The sequence below is a fragment of the Cuculus canorus genome, chromosome 5 (assembly GCF_017976375.1).
Source record: "Cuculus canorus isolate bCucCan1 chromosome 5, bCucCan1.pri, whole genome shotgun sequence".
NCBI classification, from domain to species: Eukaryota; Metazoa; Chordata; class Aves; order Cuculiformes; family Cuculidae; genus Cuculus; species Cuculus canorus.
This window is the reverse complement of record NC_071405.1, coordinates 9,998,049-10,019,682: the sequence shown is the minus strand read 5'-3', so window position 1 is coordinate 10,019,682 and position 21,634 is coordinate 9,998,049. Positions and strand designations below refer to the sequence as shown.

The window sequence follows — 21,634 nt, the reverse complement described above, 5'->3', positions numbered from 1 at the left end:
TTCGTTGCTGAATGAGTAATCTGATTGTTCTGATTTCTCTTTCCATGATAGCAAATTTATTTACTGTCCCAAACTAGATTTTTATAATATTTCTTAACCCAGAGTAAACAAGCTTAGAAACCCAGGACTGCAATCAGTTTAGATGAACAAGGACCTGAAGTATAGCAAAATGTAAGGCTGGAAATACATAGTTAAATGTGCAGATTTTCACAAAAATAAGCCAGCTCAAATAGTTCCTTCATACCATGTTTCATATTCTGCTGGGGGCTTAACTTCACGTTGTCCTGGAAGTCCTCACTTCCCTGAAAATGGGAGGACTTGTCAGTTGGGTGTAGTCACGTGTGTTGCTACTCACGGAGGTTGTTTACTATACTCGTGTATTTAAATGTGTGAATGAAAAGAATTTCACATGAATGCAAAAGCTTTCTTACTCAGCCATCATGTGGAGTAAAATTCTGTAAAAAACAGCTTCATTCTCGTGAGTTCATATCAGCACTGCAGGGGCTGAAAAATCCCTTTTGTTCCACACCTATCCAACACCAGAGTGCACTGTTCTGTTAAGACCAAGAACTAGGAGTTATTGTACACCAAGCGAGTGACTTTCCCTCTTCACTGGTACAAGTCTTCCAGTCTTTGGTTACTCCGTGGGCTTTCATAGATTCATGTATTTGTGTTTAGGATTGCTGTAACCTTTGTTCTTACGACTTGTGCATCTTACTGATGCTACTGATATAGCAAGAGCTTGCACGCTTCTGTCCACCTTGATGATGAAGTTTTCCATTTGGGAAAGCAAATTGCTGTCCTTCCTCCCCTACTGAAGCTCACGATATTGCCCCTTCATTGCTGCTGGTGCTTGTCAGCTACTGCAAAATGGTGTGATTTGGGGTTCTTTCATCTTTGCCTCTGTGCTAGGTGTTGTCTTTGGCTGGGTTTTATGGTGCAAGGATAGATTAATACGCAAGAGTTGTGGCTTTGAGCTGTACCTGAAACGTCTGTAGGATTAAATGGCCTGAAGCTCCGTCAGGGGAGGTTCAGGTTGGATATCAGAAAAAAATTCTTCACAGTAAGAGCCATCGGGCACTGGCAGAGGCTGCCCAGGGAGGGGGTCGAGTCGCCTTCCCTGGAGGTGTTTAAGGAATGGGTTGATGAAGTGCTGAGGGACATGGTTTAGGGAGTGTTAGGAATGGTTGGACTCAATGATCCAATGGGTCCTTTCCAACCTTGTGATTCTGTGATTAATTTCACAGGTGGTCTCTTCTGCCCATGGTAAATAAAAACTATTATAACGATGAGTGCTTCAGAAACACTGTGAGAAATGAGACTACCCTTTAGTAGCATACATCACTTGGACACGAAAACTACTTAGAACCTCAACGCTCGTTTTCTGTATTTTCTCAAGAATTTCAGTTCTTGCCAGGCTTTTTTAACTTTATTTCTCCACTCAGAATATTTTCTTAGTTTGCTTAACTCCTGCTACCATCTGCTGTTCAGTAACTCCTCGGAGCCAAGGCGGCTGATGGAGATCTGAGTTCTCTTAGATCAGCACTTGGCACTGTGAACTTTTTCACAACCCAAGAAGCAGTTCCAACAGCTGCATGCATGAATCACTTGAGTTATAGTACCCTGCAGCCCCCGGTAAGAATGGGTTTTGACAATCTGGTCAGGTGCCACACAAGCAAAAGTGTGATGAACTAAGCTCTTTGGAAGGTGTGACATACATTTACAATCATTATTTTGATACTTATTTTAATGTAATGCGCTCTGAAGTTTCATTACTGTTCAGAAAGCTTTGGGAATAATTAGATTGCACATAAGAATTTACCGTTAATTACCAAAAAGATTCAGTAGGCTCCGAGGGGAGGGGGGGAGTATTTGTTATAGCAAACTATTCTGACACATTCCCTATGGCATTGCATGTTACTGAGAGACGGTTCAACCCAGCAGCAGAACTTCTCTTCACATGCTTTTGAGTCAGTCTATATTTAAACCTGTCTCCAGCAGTATTTTATTTCAGATGTTTTAGTCTCCTTTGCTGTGGATACATTCTTGATTATGCTGTGTGTTTGTTGAAAGCTGTGCTATCATGTACTGTTCTACCGCAAACACTAAAAAACATCATTTCATTCAGAGTTTAGCGAGCTACAAGAGCACTTCTTTAAGGTTTGCAAGTGGATAACGTGGATTCCTTGTTGGTTTCGTAGCAGTTAGTTGATTGCACCAAGCCCAAAGGACTGGTGTAAATCACTCTAGTGTCACCGGGCAAACTGAGCCACACAGCTGAGGATCTCATCCTGCATATAATTTGTGTTACGCTCTGGCGTTGTCATTATTTGTTTAATGATAACCATTGCTTTGGCTGAGTATTTAACATAAAGCCATTCAGAAAAGAATTTATGGACTCCATATGTTTGTATTCCGCTTAGCTGCCTGACTGAGGGGGAGAGGGAGCAGTACGGAGGTTATATTGTCTTGATTTTATTTTGAAGCTGCATCTGCAGACTAGCTGGAGCCAAGCAGGGTAACTATAGGATGGGACAGTATCATCCAGGAATGGGGTGTTGAAACTTCTTGGGCAACTTCCACAGAGCTGCCTGGCAGGACTTTCCCTCCACACCCCCATCCCCTGTTCCTCTTAGGAAATTAGATCAGTGGGTTCCCAGGGGATAATGAGGAGTGGGTGCCAGAGGGGAAAGCCTCAGTGATTCTGCAGAAGGATGGGAAAGGACACGATTAAATCTTGCCTTCCAAGAGTTTAACTGATTTTGTTGACTGCAAGGCTTTCACACCACTAGAAAAGTGGATTAAATGGGTCTGGGGATGTACAGTGAGGCAGAGAACTTGAGGATGCTGAAGGAGGTTGGTGTTAGTCTCCCACATTTAAAAGAGTTCTTAAGAGTTTATAAGAGTGTTAAATATGTAAATGTCTTCCATCGGTTAATGTTGTCATTAATTAATGTTGTCATTAATTAATGTTGTCAGTTGTCGGTTAATGGCTTATCAGGGATTTAACTTTATTTTATAGAAAACTCTGGATAGATCAAACTTGACAGTTGTTCATAACACAATGAAAAGATCAGCTAGATAAGCAGCAGATAAATGGTCTGCTTTGCTTTCCCCGGGTTTCTTACATTTATCAGCTGGAAAACCCCACAAGTTTAGGGATGCCCTGGAACAGAACAGTGCCAGACAGTGAGGCATGATAATTATTGGTTTTTTTAAAGCAAATGACTCCCTTCTAACTCTACCAAAGTAACAGAACATGTGACAAAGGGTGCTGGGCAGTTATCGCTTCCTTTCACCCTAGTGATGTCTTGTTGTGCTTCCACAGCGGAACTGAAATTGGAAATATTCAAAGGAAATCACTTCAAAACTCAGTGGAAGGCATGTTCTTTTCTTCGGTTAAGCCAGTATTTCATGCCAAAATGCATCAGTCAAGATTCTACAAGAAACTTGAGGATGTAGGTTTATATAGACAATGTAAAGTGTTTGGGTGAGATGACAAAATTCAACTTGCCCAGCTTCACGTTAAGAAACGGTAGTATACAAAATAAGATTTCACTGATGAGAGTACAGCTAATACAACCATCCCTACAAATACTTGGTTTTCTTCGGTATTTTGTATCTTCTGTGGAAGTCCAGCAGCAGGCACAGTCCTGACCCACACTGGAGGCTGCAGCTGGGACCTTCTTCTCATCCACGTGCCATGCCAGAGAGGGACTACACTGTAGGTTTTAACTACCATTCCTCCTTTTGCTCATTAAATCTAAACTTAGACTGAGGACAGAGGGTCTTTCAGCTTCCTTTTACCATGTAAATGGGATCTTAACTCCAAAACTGGGTGTCTGCAGTCTTCACAGCAACCCAGGGAGCATCCAGCATCAGGACAATGCCTAAGGAAAAATAATTATTTAAAGTAAGAAATGATATATCAGTTCATAAATTGCCCTCTAGAAGGGTCTGCAGGAGATCAGAAACAGGCTGAGGGAGCATAAAAAAGAACGAGAAGGCAGGGGAGGAGGAAGATAACCGTTTGTTCTGGTCTGCTGGGAAGGAGGAAGGTGTCATAAGGAAAAAGGCAAAATAAAGAGAACAGGAATACAGACAAAACTGGCTAAGAAAAGCGAGGGGGGACAGAATAGAGCAGCCTGGTCTCTGCAGGTAACACCCAGCAGTCTGCATCCAACCTCCGTGCAGCGGGAAGTGAAAGCCCACCTCCATGTGCCAGATCTTTCTCGGCTCCCACGAGAGGACACTCGCTCTGCGGAAGACAGACAGATGGCATTGCCATTGCCTGTGCTCCTGTGGGGAATTTTTTTCCAGATGGGGAGTTGGAAGCTGCTTTGTGCTGCTACAGCCTTCCTCTGCAGCAGCCCTCGGGTGCTCGGGGCCTCCAGCAGCCTCCGTACCTGCAGCGTGTGCCGCTCGGACGTGTGCACACGCATAGCTCGTACTGTGGGAGCGTCAGCTGAACCTGTTAGAAAAAACAGGTGTATTTAGAGCTAGGGTTTTCTCCATGTCTGAAAGGTATCCTTATGGATTTTTCCTTTCTTGCAACATCTACTTGTGTTTTCTCATTATCCAGAATTGCTAATTAAAAGCGGGCCATCGGCACCAGTTTGAAAAGGAAGTTGTCAGGACTGTTTTGCACAGAGGAACGCCGGGCACCGCTGCCGCACTCACACGCTGACCTCACCCCTCAAACTCAGCCTCTAAGAAAGCACTGAGTGATGAGTTTCTCAAAGGTACCTGGAAAGCTACGGGGCAGCCCAGGAAGTATCACCCTCATCACAACTTGGTGAGCTGCTTACTAGAATTAAACAAATATCCCTTTTAAATAACAAGCGGTTACCTTTGATCTCTGCTTCCTTAACAGCTGCTCAAATGAGCACTGAAAGTAAAACTTTGGAAAGGGAATGTGATTTCAAGTCTTAATAATTGAGTAAAGGGAGATACTAAGCTTAATCCCTTTATCTTAAAATGAAACTTATGACAAGCTCACCTGTGTAAATAACTACATATCGTTCTGCTTTCTTACACCTCCCTTCCTCTGCAACCCACCTGCCTGCATGAAGTTACTCCAAGTGACCTTGCTCTTTCTGCTTTGTTTTATTCAGTTTCATTTTATACTCCTTACTGGACTGTCAGCAGGTATTCCTGCCTTCCTGTTTAGTTTCATTTCCCCCAATAAAATCAGAATAAGGAACAATTGCGGTAGCAGAATATATCATATGGAAAGCTCACTATATGCTGCAACCATCTTAAGAATAGCATCACTCCGTTTTCATTATTAAAGTTCCTTAAAGGGCTAATGTTTTGATCCTTCTGCACATCCGTAAAGTCTTTAAAATCATTGCAGTAAGTTATCAAATACATCAGAGAAATCTATTAGCTACTAAAAACCAACTCAAACCGCTCGGATGCTGTTTCATCCCCACAGGCCAGGGCTGTGCGTGGAAAAGGTGTTGCAATTCTTCATAGTCAGATCTGTACTTCACTGAACTACAATAAAGAGGAGAGGCTAAGGAGGCTCTGCAGCGCAGACCTTGCGCTCAGCCACTCAGGGGCTCCTGACTGAGGCGCTGCTGACACGTGCTGAGCTGCTGGATTCAGTTCTGGCAGGAGACCGAAGACAAATTGGCATTTTCAACAGCTGTCGGCAAACTGGAAGCATATGCAAACCCACAGGGTAAAGCCGGGAAGCTCCAGGTTCCAGCCACCTTCAGGGAGTTGGCGGCTCCAGCCGGCGCTAGGGACAGTCGCCGAGTGACCTGTGTCAGACGCGTGAAAAGAACATTAAAGGAATCTATTTTGTGCATGAAGCTGTGGGAAGGAAAAACTGCAACCACCAAACCCAAGCAGAGATGGAAGCGCCTGGTGGCGATGCTGTTAATGCAGCCTTCCAGGAACAGCCAAAGCATCCTGTTAAGAGTGCAAATCCTAACGCAAAGTGGACATCATCCGCCACCGCAAAGAGTAAATATCACTCAGGATTTTCTCTCCTAGTCATGCCAGGAGGAAACTTTTTAATATCCTGCCTGCCTGCACCCCTATGGAGCAACGGGAGGGCAAGTGTTGGTGTTCCTGCTTTAGGAAGGTGCTGACAACCTTGCAGTCCAGTGGCAGCCCCAGAATGCAATGAACTCGTTATATATACATAGTTATATATATGAACCTGAGAATATTACCGACAAAACTATAATGCAATAAAACATGTACAAACTCAACAAAGACACTGTTTTAAGCGACGTATGTTAAGTGCAGTGACGACCAGGGCCAATGACATAAAAGAAAATGAGAAAAATGCAGGATTTGTACTACTGGAAGCATCTCAAAGCAAGTGGTGCTGAGTCACACAGAGCGCATGGACACAGGAGAGGGCTTGCGTCAGTCTGGGAATGTGGACACATACCAGAAACAATAGAGGAAAAAAAACCAAACAAAACAACCCATGAAGAACCTCCTTCACTAAGGTACGAGCTGTCAAATCCAGACCTAAATCGACTCACAGACTAGTTGAGGTTTGCAGGGATTTCTGGAGAGTGCTCCAAGCGCAGTCGGCAAAGGAATCCGATTTGCTCCATCCACCGTCCTTCAGTGAGATGAAGGAAGACCAGTATTGCTGGGTTTGCTTTTTTTCCCCAAATGTAATGTTTAAGCATGTATTTTATGATCTTTTTAATCCAATTTTGATGAATTGCCTACAAGAAAGTTGAAGAGGGACTATTCATAAAGGCTGGTGGTGACAGGACGAGGAGCAATGGGTATAAACTGGGGAGGGGCAGATTTAGACTGGACATTAGGAGGAATTTCTTCACGATAAGAGTGGTGAGGCACTGGCACAGGTTGCCAAGGGAAGTTGTGGCTGCCCCATCCCTGGAGATGTTCAAGGTCAGGTTGGATGGGGCCTTGGGCAGCCCAAACTAGGGGTATGCGTCCCTGCTCATGGTAGGGGGGTTGGAACTGGATGATCTTTAAGGTCTCTTCCAACCCAAATTATTCTATGATTTTATGAATTCCCAGGCACTCTGCTGAAGATCACAGTCACTATTCTTTGTTCCGATACGGGTTTTCACAGCACTCCCCAACAGTTTTCTGGCTAACAAACAGCATCAGTACTGCAACAACCCGACAGTGCAAAGAAATAAACACGGTAAGAGTTTACAAATAACTAAAGACGACATTTGGGATGGGGATTGTGTTTCCTCTGTTTCTGTGAATATTTTTCACTCTTGTACTCAAAATAATTACAGTATCTTCTACGGGGGTGAAAGGCATGTATTGTTAAAATGTGCAGAACTTGAGAGGCCCTTAGAATTCAGAAATACAGCAACCGCCGCCTGCGGTGTCATTATCTTCTTGAAACAAACTCAAAGACCTCATGAAGATGCAAAATCCAGGCAGTTACAGTAACATGAGAGAAGACATGAAGAAACAGCACCGAAAAATCCATAACAATGGAATCCTAGCATAGACCAGAGTTACATTTAACAAAGAAGTTCATAAAGACAACTCTAAAGAAAGGTGGTGAGTTGTGACAGGCAGACAACCACACAAAGCAGTGCTTCAGCAACAGAGAAACTGAGAACTAATCTATAAGCAGGCTGAAAAACCTGAGAGAGAAGTGGTGTTTTCACGTACAAAGTCCTTGATCTGGTCCTTGAGAAAGAACCCACCATGCTCACAAACCCAGAACGGCAACCAGCAGTTCCAAAAATTACAATTTAAGACAAAAATGTGATGTGCAGGGACTACTGTAACAAAGTGGTTTTGTTTAACATTATTTCAGACACAGAGCAAACCAGTCATCACCTGATTAGAATGCAGCGTATGTTCCATTAGACAGAGCTACTAAACGTCTGTACACTCAGCGACATTAGGGATAATAAGCTCCCATTTGCTATAGGCACTGTGTGTTCTTTTTGCTTTACTTCTAGTGGCAATTAACCTCCCTGTTATTAAGAAAATTGAGCTAAAAGTGGAAGATAAACACACTCATTTGCAACACTGAAGAAACAAGATCCTTTTACACACGCTGATTTCTTTAAATTGGTTTTTACCTCTGAAGCTCTTTGAGATCCAGCAAAACAAATCAAACCTTCCTCCCAGACTTCTCGCCCACAAAATCCATGCAACTCACACAGGCACTTTACGTGTGTGGGCTTCCCTTCTGAATCTCTATCTCCTTGGAGTTCGTACGCCCACTATAGGGTGTAACCTCTAATTTGAAACATCCTAAAGCCTGACACTGGAAATCAAATGTGGCTTAGCATCTCCTCTCTAAAAAAGCAGAGTATTTTTCTCAAAGATGTTAAAGAAACCACAACACGTAAGAGTATGAAGAGTACAGCACTCTTGTACCGAGTAGGATTGCACACAAGCAATCCAAAGCAGCAGGCAAGATAATTCACTCCCAGTTGAAGCAAAGATCACCAAATTAAAACTTTCCTTGGAAGCTTTTACCCTCAAGCCTCCAAAACTACCATAACTTGTTTCTGAGGTGGAAAACCGGGAACCAATTCAAATAGCAGCAAAGCGACTCGAGGCCTGCACACGGACAATGCAGCAGCTGGACAGCACGTGGAGATTCCTACCGGAGGCACAATGGTATGCAAAGAGAAGTGCCCAAGCAGTTTATTTTATTGTGGGGCTGACAGATCGTAGCTTGGGCAGAGTTGGGAATACTATGAACCACGGCGATCTTCACCTGGTTCGAAGGGGGAACAGCCTGTCATATCCTAATGGGATTGCAATAGATGTTTTAGTTACATGAGAGAATATGAAATAGAGTTTGCAGAATTAATTACCTGTCTTCTGCCCACATCTCTCAACCCCAAAGAAGCAGCAGCAGCTGCAGCACTGCTCCGCTGGTTTGGCCACTGCTTGGCTGACCTTGCCTTCCGACTGCAGTCAGAAGCACAGAGAATGGTGTTAACTTGCTCTTCCAGAGGTTTTTTTACTTTCTATTTCCCTCCCAACCTGAGTTTACAACCAAGTTCCTGGGCTGTAACACGTACACTACCACTGTCCTGCGCTTGGGATGCACCGCATGTGCTGTCAAGTACAACACCACAGCAAGACGACATTTGTCAATGCCAGAAGGAAAAATGAGGTTGTGCCTGTACAGATAGCTAGAAAAGTTTTGTGTTTTCAAGTAAAAGAGCTAAAGGAACGTGGAAGATTTAAGCAGTCTCTGTCTATATGGTACAAAAGCAATCTGAGGTGAATGACAATGAGGCCAGGGACTTTGGAGATAGGATTTTCTATGCTAAATCAAAATGAAAAGAACACCTTGTTGTGATAAGCAGCTGTAATGCTGGTAAATCATTCCGTTATAGACGACGGAAGGTGCTTTGAACAACCACAGGCAAAATGACGGAAAATACCCAGAGACCCTGCATTCAGGTGTGACCCCACAGCTCGCTGTCGCTAACGATACCGAGATTCACCAACTTTTTTAGCAGCTTTTTAAGTTCCATTTTACATATAAGAATACATTAGCAATTTTGCCATTAGCAACAACTGGCAAAACAATATTGTTCTGAGACATAATCAACTTCCACAGAACAACACGATCCACGTCTGCTCCTGCACTTGGAAGCCCAGCTTTTCTTGGGGCAGATTGCAGTAACCTTTGCTCAGTCACATTACCTATATTTGGGCGCACAAAGTGTGTTAGTTCAGTTTGTAGACTTGCAGAAGAGTCCTTTGGACTTTGTCCTGGGCTGGCTGGCAACTCAGATGAAGGCTTGGGAGCCGAGAAAGGAGAGCAGTTAGGAGATCAGACTTGCAGAATGGGATAGGCTGTCCAGCGCCGGTGCTCTCCTCTACAGACAGAGATCCCTCCTTTCACCTTCCCCCTGCACAGAATACGCAGTAAATTCTACCGGGAATTAAAGCCTAGAACCAAAAAAACTGTTTTGGATGTTTAATGGCTTACTACAGCTGCAACTTCTGTGCTTAATATGAAGCATAACACTGTTGTTCTTGGATGTTCCTGTATTTTTCTCTGTATTCTTGTCTGAAAAAGTACATTCAATCTTGTCTAACAACCTACTAGAAGCAATTAGTATTAGTCATTAGTCCCTAGAAAGGAAAGGCAGTATTATATACTGTACACTGGCCCAAGTGACTGGAACAGAAATACCTTTGAAGATTTAAGGCCACAGTAACACAGTCTTACTGGCATCAGGAGGACAGCAAAATGAGGCCTATTCTCATTGACCTCAAGACAAACTATTTCTGGCACAGAGTATATTTCTTTTAACGAACATTTGCCAAAATTATCTTTGCATAATGATCAGCACAGAGATGAAATGGCCGAAGATGGGTAGAAAAGCCTGAATCCCTCAGCGACGGACACATCAGACTATAGAGACTGGAGCAGCTGTTACATCTCTGCAAATTCAGAAGGCTCCTACCACAAGAAATAAGAACCTAACTTGTTAAAGCAATTTTATTTAAGTACTTGGAGGGAAACTTTCATATCATGAGTAAAAATACTAGAGTTGAATGTTGTTTTAAAAAAAAAAAAAAAGTCAAGATGATGGGCTCTGTGCAAACACAGCAGTTTCTGATCAAAAGGGGAAGCAAAGGGGTTCATAACATACTCCCTTTCAAATAAAAAAAATAAATGCTAGTTAACTGCAGTACACATCATCATTTTTTATACAGCGAAGAGAATGAAAAACAAAAAAAAGCAATTTAAGAGAACGCAACCTACAACGGAATAAATTCACTGCAGCAGAGACAGAATAAGTCTGCTTTTATGAAAATTACAAAGAAACATGATACAACAAAAATAGGGGGTGGGGAATTTTCCACTAAGATTAAAAATGAAAAACAACAACAGAAAAATCACTTTTTGAACACAATTATTATTCAAACATGTATGAAGTTTCAACCTAGTTTTTTTCTTATATGTGGGAAACACTGTTAGAGGGAATCTTCAAGAGTGAGAAGGCACCATGAACTGTTGGCTGATACCTTTAATGCACACTCAAGAAAGAAGAAATGATCTGGCATTGATGCAAAAAAAATCAGTAAGTGTTTATATATATTCATATATCTTTTCATAAAAAAAAAAAAGCGGCAACAAGTCATTACTTCAGTGCCAAAATGTACTTTTGTTTGGTTGACTTGCTCATTAGGATGATTTCTCACTGAGACCTGTATGGTATTTTTATACAGTGGTGAAAGTGGGTGATTCTGCATTGTTGCAATTTGTATTAGATTGGTAAATCAAGCGTTTTCTAGGTTCTGAGAAGCCAATCCTATGAAGTATTCCTAAACTCTACACAAATGGGAGAATTAAATGTGCTGCCTGGAATGGAATACTCATCTGTACGACGTGGCAACTCCACCGGATTCAGTTTGATATGTAATGTCTTGTAGCAGATGTTATAACAAAAATAACTTTTGCTTTTTGATTTACCTCACTGAGGCCATTAATGCTGTTCCTAGAGGCGGTTTTCTGGAGTTGGATGACACTTCGCTGCTGTCCAAAATGAGTATGAACCTTAACCCTCCAGAGTTTGTTCACTTTGTTGCGTATATTATTGCACTAGCTACTAAAGTCTTATCTTTTCCTATATAAATCTAATTGTTCAGAGTGCAGATTCTATATTTAGATAACGAACTGTATGAAATAAATAAAATAAGGGGATTTTCTGGTCAGAGTTGCTGATATGTTGAATACCTTAATTATTTCTAAAGTAAACAGTTTTGGTGTATATTCTTAAAAACCTATGGTCATTCAGCATAAAAGCCTTGACGTAATACTTTAAGAATGGATTTGTTTTCCTTCTCAAAAATGCATCAAAGAATTGTTTTAAATACAGAATCTGTGAGGCTTCCTACAAATTCACCTAAGTTGTAATACAAACACAGTTTGTAATTCAGATAATATAGAAAGTTCTCTAGTGTCCATTGAAGTAAGGTCCCCAAAATGCAGTCTGTTTTATTTCTGAATGGGAAAACATGGCAAAACATTAAGCGGTTCCACTGGCTGAATAGGAGAACTGAGGAAAATGAGGTCTTCTCTCATTATCTACACAATCCATGCTGTCATCTGAAAAATAAAAAACAAATTAAAAAAAAAAGTAGACACTATTCGCTACCTTTTTAAGTAAACAAGCACTACTATACATATGGCAAAGTTGTTTCTGAAAATGTCACTGTAGCTTCTTCCTTCCACAACTTGAAAAAACAAAGAAACAGGAATTCTAAAACCTCACCCCATTAAATGGGCATCACAGAAGGTCCTGAGTGTTTTATGTAAGCATTTTTTTCAGATGGCTATGTAAAATTGCTAGGAACTGCGCTGCTTAAATCCATATTCAGTGTTCTGAATTTCTGGCAATTGCTATTTCAGAAGATCAAATATGCTCAATTACCATGAAAATAAAATATAGTTTGCTTGAATAGAGATGTTGGTCCTCACTCAGTTGAGTGCCTTCATATATACAGTGTGTGTGCAGATGTACACAGGTAGATAGAATTATTTTCCAGTGGGAATGTACAGATTTGGAAAAGACAATGGTACAAATAATCTCACTACCTTCTAGAACATTTCATTTTCCAAAGTGGAAAGATACAGAAATTTTCACATCAGTTTACTGACTTCTTGGTCAAATACATCTATGGAAACCCAGCAAGTTCACAGAATCACAGAATCGCTAGATTGGAGACCTTTGAGATTATGAGTCCAACCACATCTGTCCACTACTAAACCATACTGCTGAACGTCTTACCTACCTACGCTTTAAATACCTCCACAGATGGTGAATCAACCAGTTCCCTGGGCAGCCTTTTCCAGGGCCTGGTAACCCTTGTGGTGAAGAAATTTTTCCTGCTGTCTAATCTGAACCTCCCTTGGCACAGCTTGAGGTCATCAGTTCAAACTGATGCATTTTCACAGGGTCCAAAGAGACCAGGGAACATCCTAGCAAATGATTCTGGTGGCCTGGAAAGCACAGTGGGCAACACTTGGGAAAACTTTACCTTGGTCAGGAGGAGTGATTGTTATCATCTGTGCTGTGAATTCTTCATCAAAGTATCTTGTATCTGTTTCAGATGTAACTTGTGGCTTAAATGGAGGTACGAGCTATGAAAAGGAAAAAGAAAATACTGTTCATTTACAGATTCTTGCAGTACCGCTTAGAGCAGGTGGAATTTGTAAACAAGATAGAAGCTGCACTGCCTTTTCCTACCATCCTAAAACAAGTTTAAAAAATGCCTGTTCATAAAGAAGGAACCATTTACAGTAAAAAGTATATATTTAGGTGTGCAGTTCCTACTGAAGGGGCATTTAAGACATGTCTCTAGGATTTAATTGCACAAAGAAAAACCTAGAATCCTAGCATTTCTTCAAGTAATAAATAACATGCTTGTGAATTTTAACAATACTAGTATATACTGGTTCCCCAACCAATCATATGGAAATTGTTAATTATATCTACTCAGACTGATGCTCAAGGAGGATAAAAGTGAGTAAGAAAGATGCTCAGTGATACCAAACTGATCAACTTGACTGACGTATCACCACAAGGGTTGTGATGTTCACAAAAAAAATCTCAACTACAGAGCTGCTGTGCCCATGCAGTGCTCTCTGCAACTGGGCTGTGGGTCGGGCCAGCCTGGGAGAGTTTAGGACGAGGCAGCAGCAGCATTAAGCGCTTACACTCTCGGTCCCCCAAAGCAGTTTGATCTCAACCCTGAACTTGGAAAATCTGGAGCGCGTACAAAAAATCAAGCATGCTTTGCAGTGAACATTCTCCTCTTGTTACACCATGAGTCACGCTCTTTGGGCTTTATTCTTGTCACTCGCTTGGGCAGACAGGCTAGAAATCACCCATGTGTACCTAGGCAAGCTCTGGCAAGAGGAACTCCAGATGGAGTGGAGCTGCTCGACTGGGACTGGGGGAGGAGCGCGCCTGGGAATCGAGGTGGCGGAGCTGGTTGCATACAGATGCCCAGAGTTGGAACATGTACAGTTTTGGAGGGCAACGAAGCTGGGATTCAGACCTTGCTCACCTCCGCGCTGCACTATGAGGCAGAAACAGAATGCAAACACTGTTCTCAGCCCTCCCACAGAGGACATGCAATAGCTCCCCGAGCTGGCCTTCAGCTCGCCCACCACTGAGGTTAAGCATGGCTGTCTTTTAATAGCACAGAGCCGCACCAGGCAACAATTTCAGAGCGTGATTGAGGAAGTGTATGGCTTCCAATCTGAAACTGCAGGGAAAGGTTTACTAAGGCAAATGGTAAATTGCTCCAACTGTAATTGAGCTGTGACCCCGAGACTTGCACTCCTGCTCTTACAGAAATAAGAACCACACGGACAGAAATCTCTACCTGGAAAACATCAGCAAATCTTGATGGTATAAAACACCTCTTCCTCACCCATATCATCCCCCCCAGCTTAGATCTGAAGAATCAAGTGTGAGCTGGTAAATAAGAAGAGCACCAGCATCAAGCTCCCTATCACTAGGATCATCTTTCCGATCTGTTTTAAGAGCAACAGAGGGTTGTCATGTTTTAGAAACAACAACCCAATGAAGCTTCTTCATTTTCAATGTTAAGACTTTTGTAATCTATGCATATGGCAGTATTGCCAAACACAAAGGAACATTAACTTTTAAAATCAATCTGGAAAAATTAAGAGACATAAAAATTCTGTTTATTATATGAGAGCACAAATATAGCATGCATTAAAAATATTTTCTTTTAATTACTAATGTTTCTCTGTGCCTAACAATGGCTTAAAGGAGCCTGGCAAATGTAAAAAAAAAATCAGGTCTTTAGAAGTGGTCTTTATGTCTTGAATTTAAAAAAGAGAAGGAAATAGCATATCTTAAAGTCACCAGTGGCTCTGAGCCTTACAGTCCTCCTGAAGCTATTGAAGAGGGAAAGCTCCATGTTATAATGTTATAATGTTAATAACACTATTCTCAATCAAGTCACAGCAACCTATTACATGAAAAACTCCTGTTGAGGACGAACATTCTTTCTTTCACATTTTAAATCTATTCACCTTCTCCTCTTAGCAGTTTTCTGCCTGCTTCGTAAAGCAAACTTTGGCTTGATTTTGGCAAGCTGTGCGTGCACGCGTGTGTGAAGTTCTGCCTGTCCTTTTAAGCTAACGGTGGGTTTGGCACTTGCGATGTTCCCAGTTTCTCTAGCTTGCTGTGTGCAGCACAGGGTGATCTAAGGCTTGGGCACCCCCAGCAGCCACCTGAACTCAGCACAGCAGAACAACTCGGAGCAGAAATCCTAAGTCAGAACACACATGTAACGCACTAGTGCTGCCAGTGTCATTTCCCCTTTTATTTAATACCTGTTAAAAACAGACAGATTATGATGCACTCACAAGACAATTTTTTTTTGCCCCATAGGTGCTGAATTCAGAACATTAAGCTGGAAACAGAGGGGGAGCCACAGAAAGCTCTAACGTTGGCTTTACCAAGCAAATATGCTGCTTAACTGAGAAGCTGAGAGCAATAGCTCTGCAGTTCAACTGGCAGAGAGGTGCCACCTGTAGCCTCCCACTGCTGCAGACCATCATGATCCCTACAGGCTTATGTTGGTTTAAGAAACAAAAAAGACCAGAAAAAAAGTGATTAAAATCCCACTGCGTATGTTTCACTTGTGGGTGGGCAAAATACTGCAACCTAAATCACACCTTTCTTTGCACTGGAGACAAATAACAGCACCTTTCCAGGAGAGTCTAATGAATATTTTAAATTCTTGGGACAACTCCAGTTATTCAAAACTGCTTATAATTCAAAGCAAAGCTGTGTTTCCAAAAAGCTTAATTACAAAGTAAGTGTTCTCGATTACCCCAAGCCTATATCCATAAACGTATTCACCATTATCCAGAGAGAGCAGGTAACCAAGCTTAGCACATAAACACCTCTAGGCAGCTGACAGAATTCAGCTTTTATCCATGAAACTGCATTTCAGGTAAATGCTGCAAGATTCTCTTTAGACCACCCAGAATGTAGGCAGCAGTTACTCAGGCTTTTGGAAATCTCCCCATTTGCACAGTACGGCTGTTTCTACAGCAGGTAATGGTTTACATCCAATTTCATATGCCCGTGTTAACGAGACGCGAGCAAAACCAGAATCTAGCCTCCCTGGATATGCCAAGGTCAGAAATAGTCTCAATTAGCACAGTTTTCTCCAAAATGTGTAACATTTGGAATTTCCTTATAGTTTCCACAACAATCTTGAGTCAGTATTACTATGAGATGATTTATGAAGGTTTTCTCAGTCCTTATGGAGGAACAAACTGCTTCCAGCTTGTGTGATTTCTCCCCCATTCAGGGAAGCAGGACCACCATCAAATAACAAATAACTTCAGTGAAGACATTTCAGCCCCATGATGAACTTTTTACCTTAAAATACAAAAAAAATAGCAAACCTCCAAGTATTCAGCTTGTCAGCTGTGTAGAAATGGGGATAATCTCCTGGTTTAGACCAGTAATTCAGATATGCTTTGTATATTATATGGAACAAACTCCATGCAATGCCCTCCTGCCCTCATGACCACAGGCAGCTCTCTCTCTAGGGATGCTTCGAAAGGACAGAGGTCTAAACTCTTATCTACACTTTCAAGGCACAAAAACTTATTTTATCATTTTTCAGTTCCTTTTAGCCACACCAATCTATGAGGAAGTGAAAGAAGAGAAGGAAACCGAGCACTCTCTGTGATTGTATACAAGCACAACTCTCTCACTACAGTATGGAAACCAACCATGTTATTCTGTATTTTTTTTCTAAGAATACGAATGTTGATAATAAATCCCTGTATTAGTTTTACTGAAAGAATCCAAAGAATTAAAACTCAGTTACTGCTAAGCTTCTTACCTGCTCCCACCAACTGCAGGGAGAGCTGAACCATATTTAGAGATGAAACAAGATCTGATATTACGTGGGGCTGCAGGTGGAAGGAGGGAACTTGGGAAAGGCTGGGATTGAGTGAGATCATGTGGCACCAGTAGACGAGAGCCGTGAATCACCAGACACGTTTTACACAAGTGTTACAGAAAATGTGACTGGTGAGAATCAAATGTAAGAGGATAACAGCAGATCACCCTAAATGCACGAAGTACGACATCTTGAAGGAATGGAATATGTTACTTGGGAATGAAGGGACATTGAGGCACAGACAGCTGATGAAACACACTCATATAGAAATGGCTGGGCTCTCTGACTTCAGTGGCTCCCCACTGGATAGCCTACAAACTCAGTGGGTCGCAAGGAAAACCTATGAGAAACACTATGAAGTGCAGACACCACATCAACCCTGTGCCACCAAAGCAAAAAAATGAGGCTTGGATTGATGTAAAAGCCTACACTTCTCTGCACCTGCCTATTCAGTCTAATTTCATCATTCAAAGCAGGAAAAATGCCAAGGGAACAAACAGTACTACTGCTTCTAGGAAGATTTGCTTCCACATGCTCAGGAATCAACAGTAACTCCTGGATACGTCAGTCAACAGCAAGAAATGGCAACAAGAATTCATAAGAAAAGCCATTTTAAAAGCTTATATACCGTCTAAATTTGGAAGCAATTTTGGTGGCATCCTATTTATTCAAGAACATTCATTGAGAGATGCTCCTCTCACTGTGAAAAGCAGCTTTGGTTCAGAAGTAATCCACTTACAGTATTTTAAGAAACATGAAGCAGTTTAGCCTTGTTAAAAACAATTGCAAACCTCTTCCATGGAGGGCTTCTGTGTACCTTACCGAGGGCAACGCAATTTGAAACATTCAGTACATCCACAGCAACAATTCACCTTGGGAGAACAGTTGTACAAGTACCTTTTTCTCGTATACATCTTGCCAAACAATGCCAGCAAAGAATTTGTGCTGCATAATCTCCTTGGCATCATCAGGACCGCCACCTAACCTGTTTGGGCAAAGTAAGTAATTAAATGTTTGAGTACAGTTATTTTTCTCATACAATTTTTATTAAATGGTAGTGAAGAAATTCTGTGTTTATATAACCCATCTGGGAGCAGTTCTAGCATTTGCTTCATATTTGTTTTTGTGCAAGGGCTGTGGGATAGTCTATTTTAGGTTTCAGCACAGTTCCACTGAAAGATTTGAAAACAGGCTAACAAACAGAATAAGAACAAAGGTCTGTCTTTAACAAACAAACAAGAAAAAAAAATTAATAATGATGATTCAAAAGCCCTGCACTTCAGGAAAGATGCTGTTCTGCTGTCTACTAGGTCTGTTCCATAGAACAGACCCAGTAAAAGATCTGAGACACACACCCCTCTCTTTTTCTAAATTAACAAGTGACCACCCTTACAGTTTCCTAGAGGAGAGTGATGCCAACAATAAAACTGTTGAAAAGGCAAGGATTTTTAAGACAAACTGATTTATGCAACCTGATTTATTTCCATTAAAGAAAACAGTTGACAACTGCAGCGACAGTCTCATGTTGTATGCAAATCTTTTCCTCTCCTTGGTTCACGAAAGCACAAAAGGGTGTTTTATTGACTTAAAGTATATCAAGATAAAGCACTTCTATTCCAAAATAAAACTGTCCACATAGCTTATAGATGCAATCAGTTTAGTTGCTGTCTTGAGCTAACAGATGCTTAAATTTTTCTGCAGAGGTTAAAAGGTTCTCTAGAAGACTGAACCACATCTGCAAGCAAAACTATGCATGGATAAAACACAAACAAATAACCAGCAGGAGACCTACTTTCAGGTAAAAGGTCAAGACGATGCTAAGTGTTTCAACTACAAAAGGTGCCACCATGTTCATCCAGGTTAGCCTCTAGTATCTGCCTATTCTCTGACTGTTGGTGTCACTGGTAAACAGAGATATTATTCCTGTTATAAAAGCTTGGAACAATGGCTCTATGTGACCAAGGCAAGAGCTACACTAGTACAGAAAAAGGGGCCAAGGACCGCCCTTTGAACCTGAAGCCAAGCTGCCCTGCCAGGCCTCATCTACGCTGCATAGCACTTGGCCCTGAATCTCCTCCAGGCCACATGTGGTAACCCTCCATCCCAATAAACCATTATTTGGGGATAGATGGGAAGGTTCTGGTTCAAAATATCACAGACAACATGAAGGTTATGCTACAGGCCATTGAAGTGGTATTTTTTTCAGCTTGAGACTGCACTGCGTGTTGTGGGATGTAGCTTAAAGGCACAATGCTATTGAGACAGTGCTGAAAAAACATTTAGCATGGAAGAGTCAAATACAGTGACACGTCATGCTGACTTGGAATGGACCCTGGTGTATGCAGCCCTCTTAAGTTATGTCCGAGCACTGCCTTCAGAGAACACAAGCAGAGGACAGAGCTGCAGCAGAGAGATCGAGCAGCAGAGGTGACTGGCAGTCCAGAGTTCATGTCTGCTTCCTGATCCTGTTCCACTTAGTGTCAGAATAACCAAAGGGGTTTGCTCCTTCACGTTCCTTCAGGAAATGTGCAGTGGAACAAGGAATGGGTCCTCAGGCTTCAAGTCTCAAAGCACTAGGTGATGCTCCCCTTCCCCAGGTAAGCTCCAACACCATACCTAAGTTCACCCTAGAGTCCCACAGGCCAAAACAAGACAGATGACTGATCTCCTCTCTGCCTGGCAGAACGTTACTGAGCTGCAGAGAAGCCTGGAAAAGAGACAGACTCCAGGGCAGCCTGGGAACAGAAACAAACTCTGTGAGTGATCATCTCTCAGCTGGTTCGAAACTGGCCTAGAGGCTTTGCCAAGTCTCCACCAGGCTCTTCGTTGCTCTCCCAGTGCAGATGACAATGGCCACTGAAGGAGATGGTGGAGACAAACCTCTTTATCCACAAATGTCAACAGATTGCTCTTCAGCACAGAAATTCAGGAGTGACTATGGGCTAAGAAGAACTCGACTCGTGTTTTGCAGATGAATGCAGGAAGGCTGCAGCCACGCATGAGTTCTTTGGAAAACACATTATTTAATATGATCCCCTGTTCCATGAAGGGCAAAAACACACTGGGGGCAATGCCAACAAAACCCCAGATGTTTTACTCACCTTTTCAAAACCTACACTATTAAACAAATCCATTTGAAATGATACAAACCTCGTATTTTGGATATAGACTTACTCCAAAATACATTCTTGTTTTCCAGAATTATTATGAAAGGACTGACTCAAGGAGAAAAAAATCAAATCAGCACCTAATGTAAAAAACATGGTTAAACCCCACTGAGAACTGAAGCAGCAGCAGGAAAAATATAGCAAGAATAAAAGTCTAGAAAAGATTCTTGTACAATAAAGCTAAATTTCTTGCATTTAAGTCTTCAGACACAACCAAAAATAATATAAATAGACCTTAAAAAGACTTACAGTATACAAGGAAATATAAAGCAATGAGTAGAGGTCAAAAAGCAATTAAAACCCAAAACAAATACAACCCCAAAACAAAAAAAACCCAACCAAACAAAAATCCCAACCCCCAAGCTTCTCTCTACATTCGTCTCCTTTAAAAATATCTGCCAAACAATTCTGGTTATTCATTTAACTTCCACCTACATTTGAAAGCCTTTGTTTCTATGTCTCAGTTAAATCCCAGCAAGAAAATTATTATTAAAGTGCAACATCAATACTAAACCATTTGCATGTTTTTAATTTTCATAAAACTGTGTATTGCTTCCAAGTTCCTTTAATAATTTCATGATGACTGTGCTCTACAAGTCAAGGACCAACAGCTACCATTCCACAGAAAAATCACTACAAAGACTTATAAAAACGTATGCATTCTAATTTTTTATATATACGTTTTAATAAAATCATAGTGTAGAAACACAAAGTCAACACTGACAGCGTTGTTATCAGACTGGGAGACTACAATTAATGGATCACATGAAAAATATTGTTTCTCTATTTGTCTACAGAAAAGTAAACCAGGCTTAGCATCCAAGTCCATTCTAGCTCTTTAAGGAACTCACAAACTTCTAGTTTTATAGTTAAAAAGTTTCGACAGTAAGGACCGCCAGGCTCCAATGCAGCAAGCGCCTTCGCTCTGTCCTGCCAAAAAATCCCATTCATAAATCCGTGCTTCACCGTATCAGGAATCATAATATTGATTTTGACTGTGGGTGAATATTCATCTAAAGAGACTGTCATACTTTTAGGTGCTGGATTTCTGTTGTTTACAGATTCACAAGGGCACGATTCTCATCCAAGAAGACAGCCACAGTTTTTGGCAACAGAAATGGTGCCTTTCTGTCCTCACATGATTTTTCTGACTCACCCCTGCCCCAAACCTGGTTTTACAACAGTGCAAAAAGACCCACTGGGCTCAAGAAAATCAGCTCAGCAAAGGTGATGAGTGTTCATCAGCTCAGAGCACACAGATGTGCCTTTCTCCCTCTCTGATACAGTCAGGATGGAGATTAGTAACTTCTTTTACTACTTCTCCAATAGCCACAGGAAAGGATTTAGGAACTGCACCTGCACGGCTTTCCTGTGGCTGGCAGTAGTGGCAGGAGAAGCTCTGGCTGGCTTTAGGAACAGCATGATTCAATGACTCCAGATTTGGAAGGAAAAGGCCGTATTCTTCCCAAAGCACTGTGCACACAGTCTTTGGGGACTTTCCTGCTCAGAGATGGAGACTTTTGGAAAGCCTAATGATACTC

At 41.6% G+C, this 21,634-nt stretch overlaps 1 protein-coding gene across 4 annotated transcripts in view; it reads right to left on the bottom strand.

Moving 5' to 3' along the window:
- Positions 1 to 10,521: 10,521 nt before the first annotated feature.
- The window catches only part of AKT1 (AKT serine/threonine kinase 1), a 76,900-nt gene continuing 65,787 nt past the window's right edge, over positions 10,522 to 21,634 (bottom strand). For all 4 annotated transcript variants that reach the window (XM_054067649.1, XM_054067647.1, XM_054067648.1 and 1 more), the window contains 3 exons: positions 17,824 to 17,911; positions 13,000 to 13,102; positions 10,522 to 12,067 (listed from right to left, as the gene is read on the bottom strand). In XM_054067649.1, the coding sequence (XP_053923624.1) occupies positions 11,988 to 12,067; positions 13,000 to 13,102; positions 17,824 to 17,911 (271 nt within the window). In that variant the 3' untranslated portion in view covers positions 10,522 to 11,987. The remainder of the gene's footprint in view (positions 12,068 to 12,999; positions 13,103 to 17,823; positions 17,912 to 21,634) is intronic.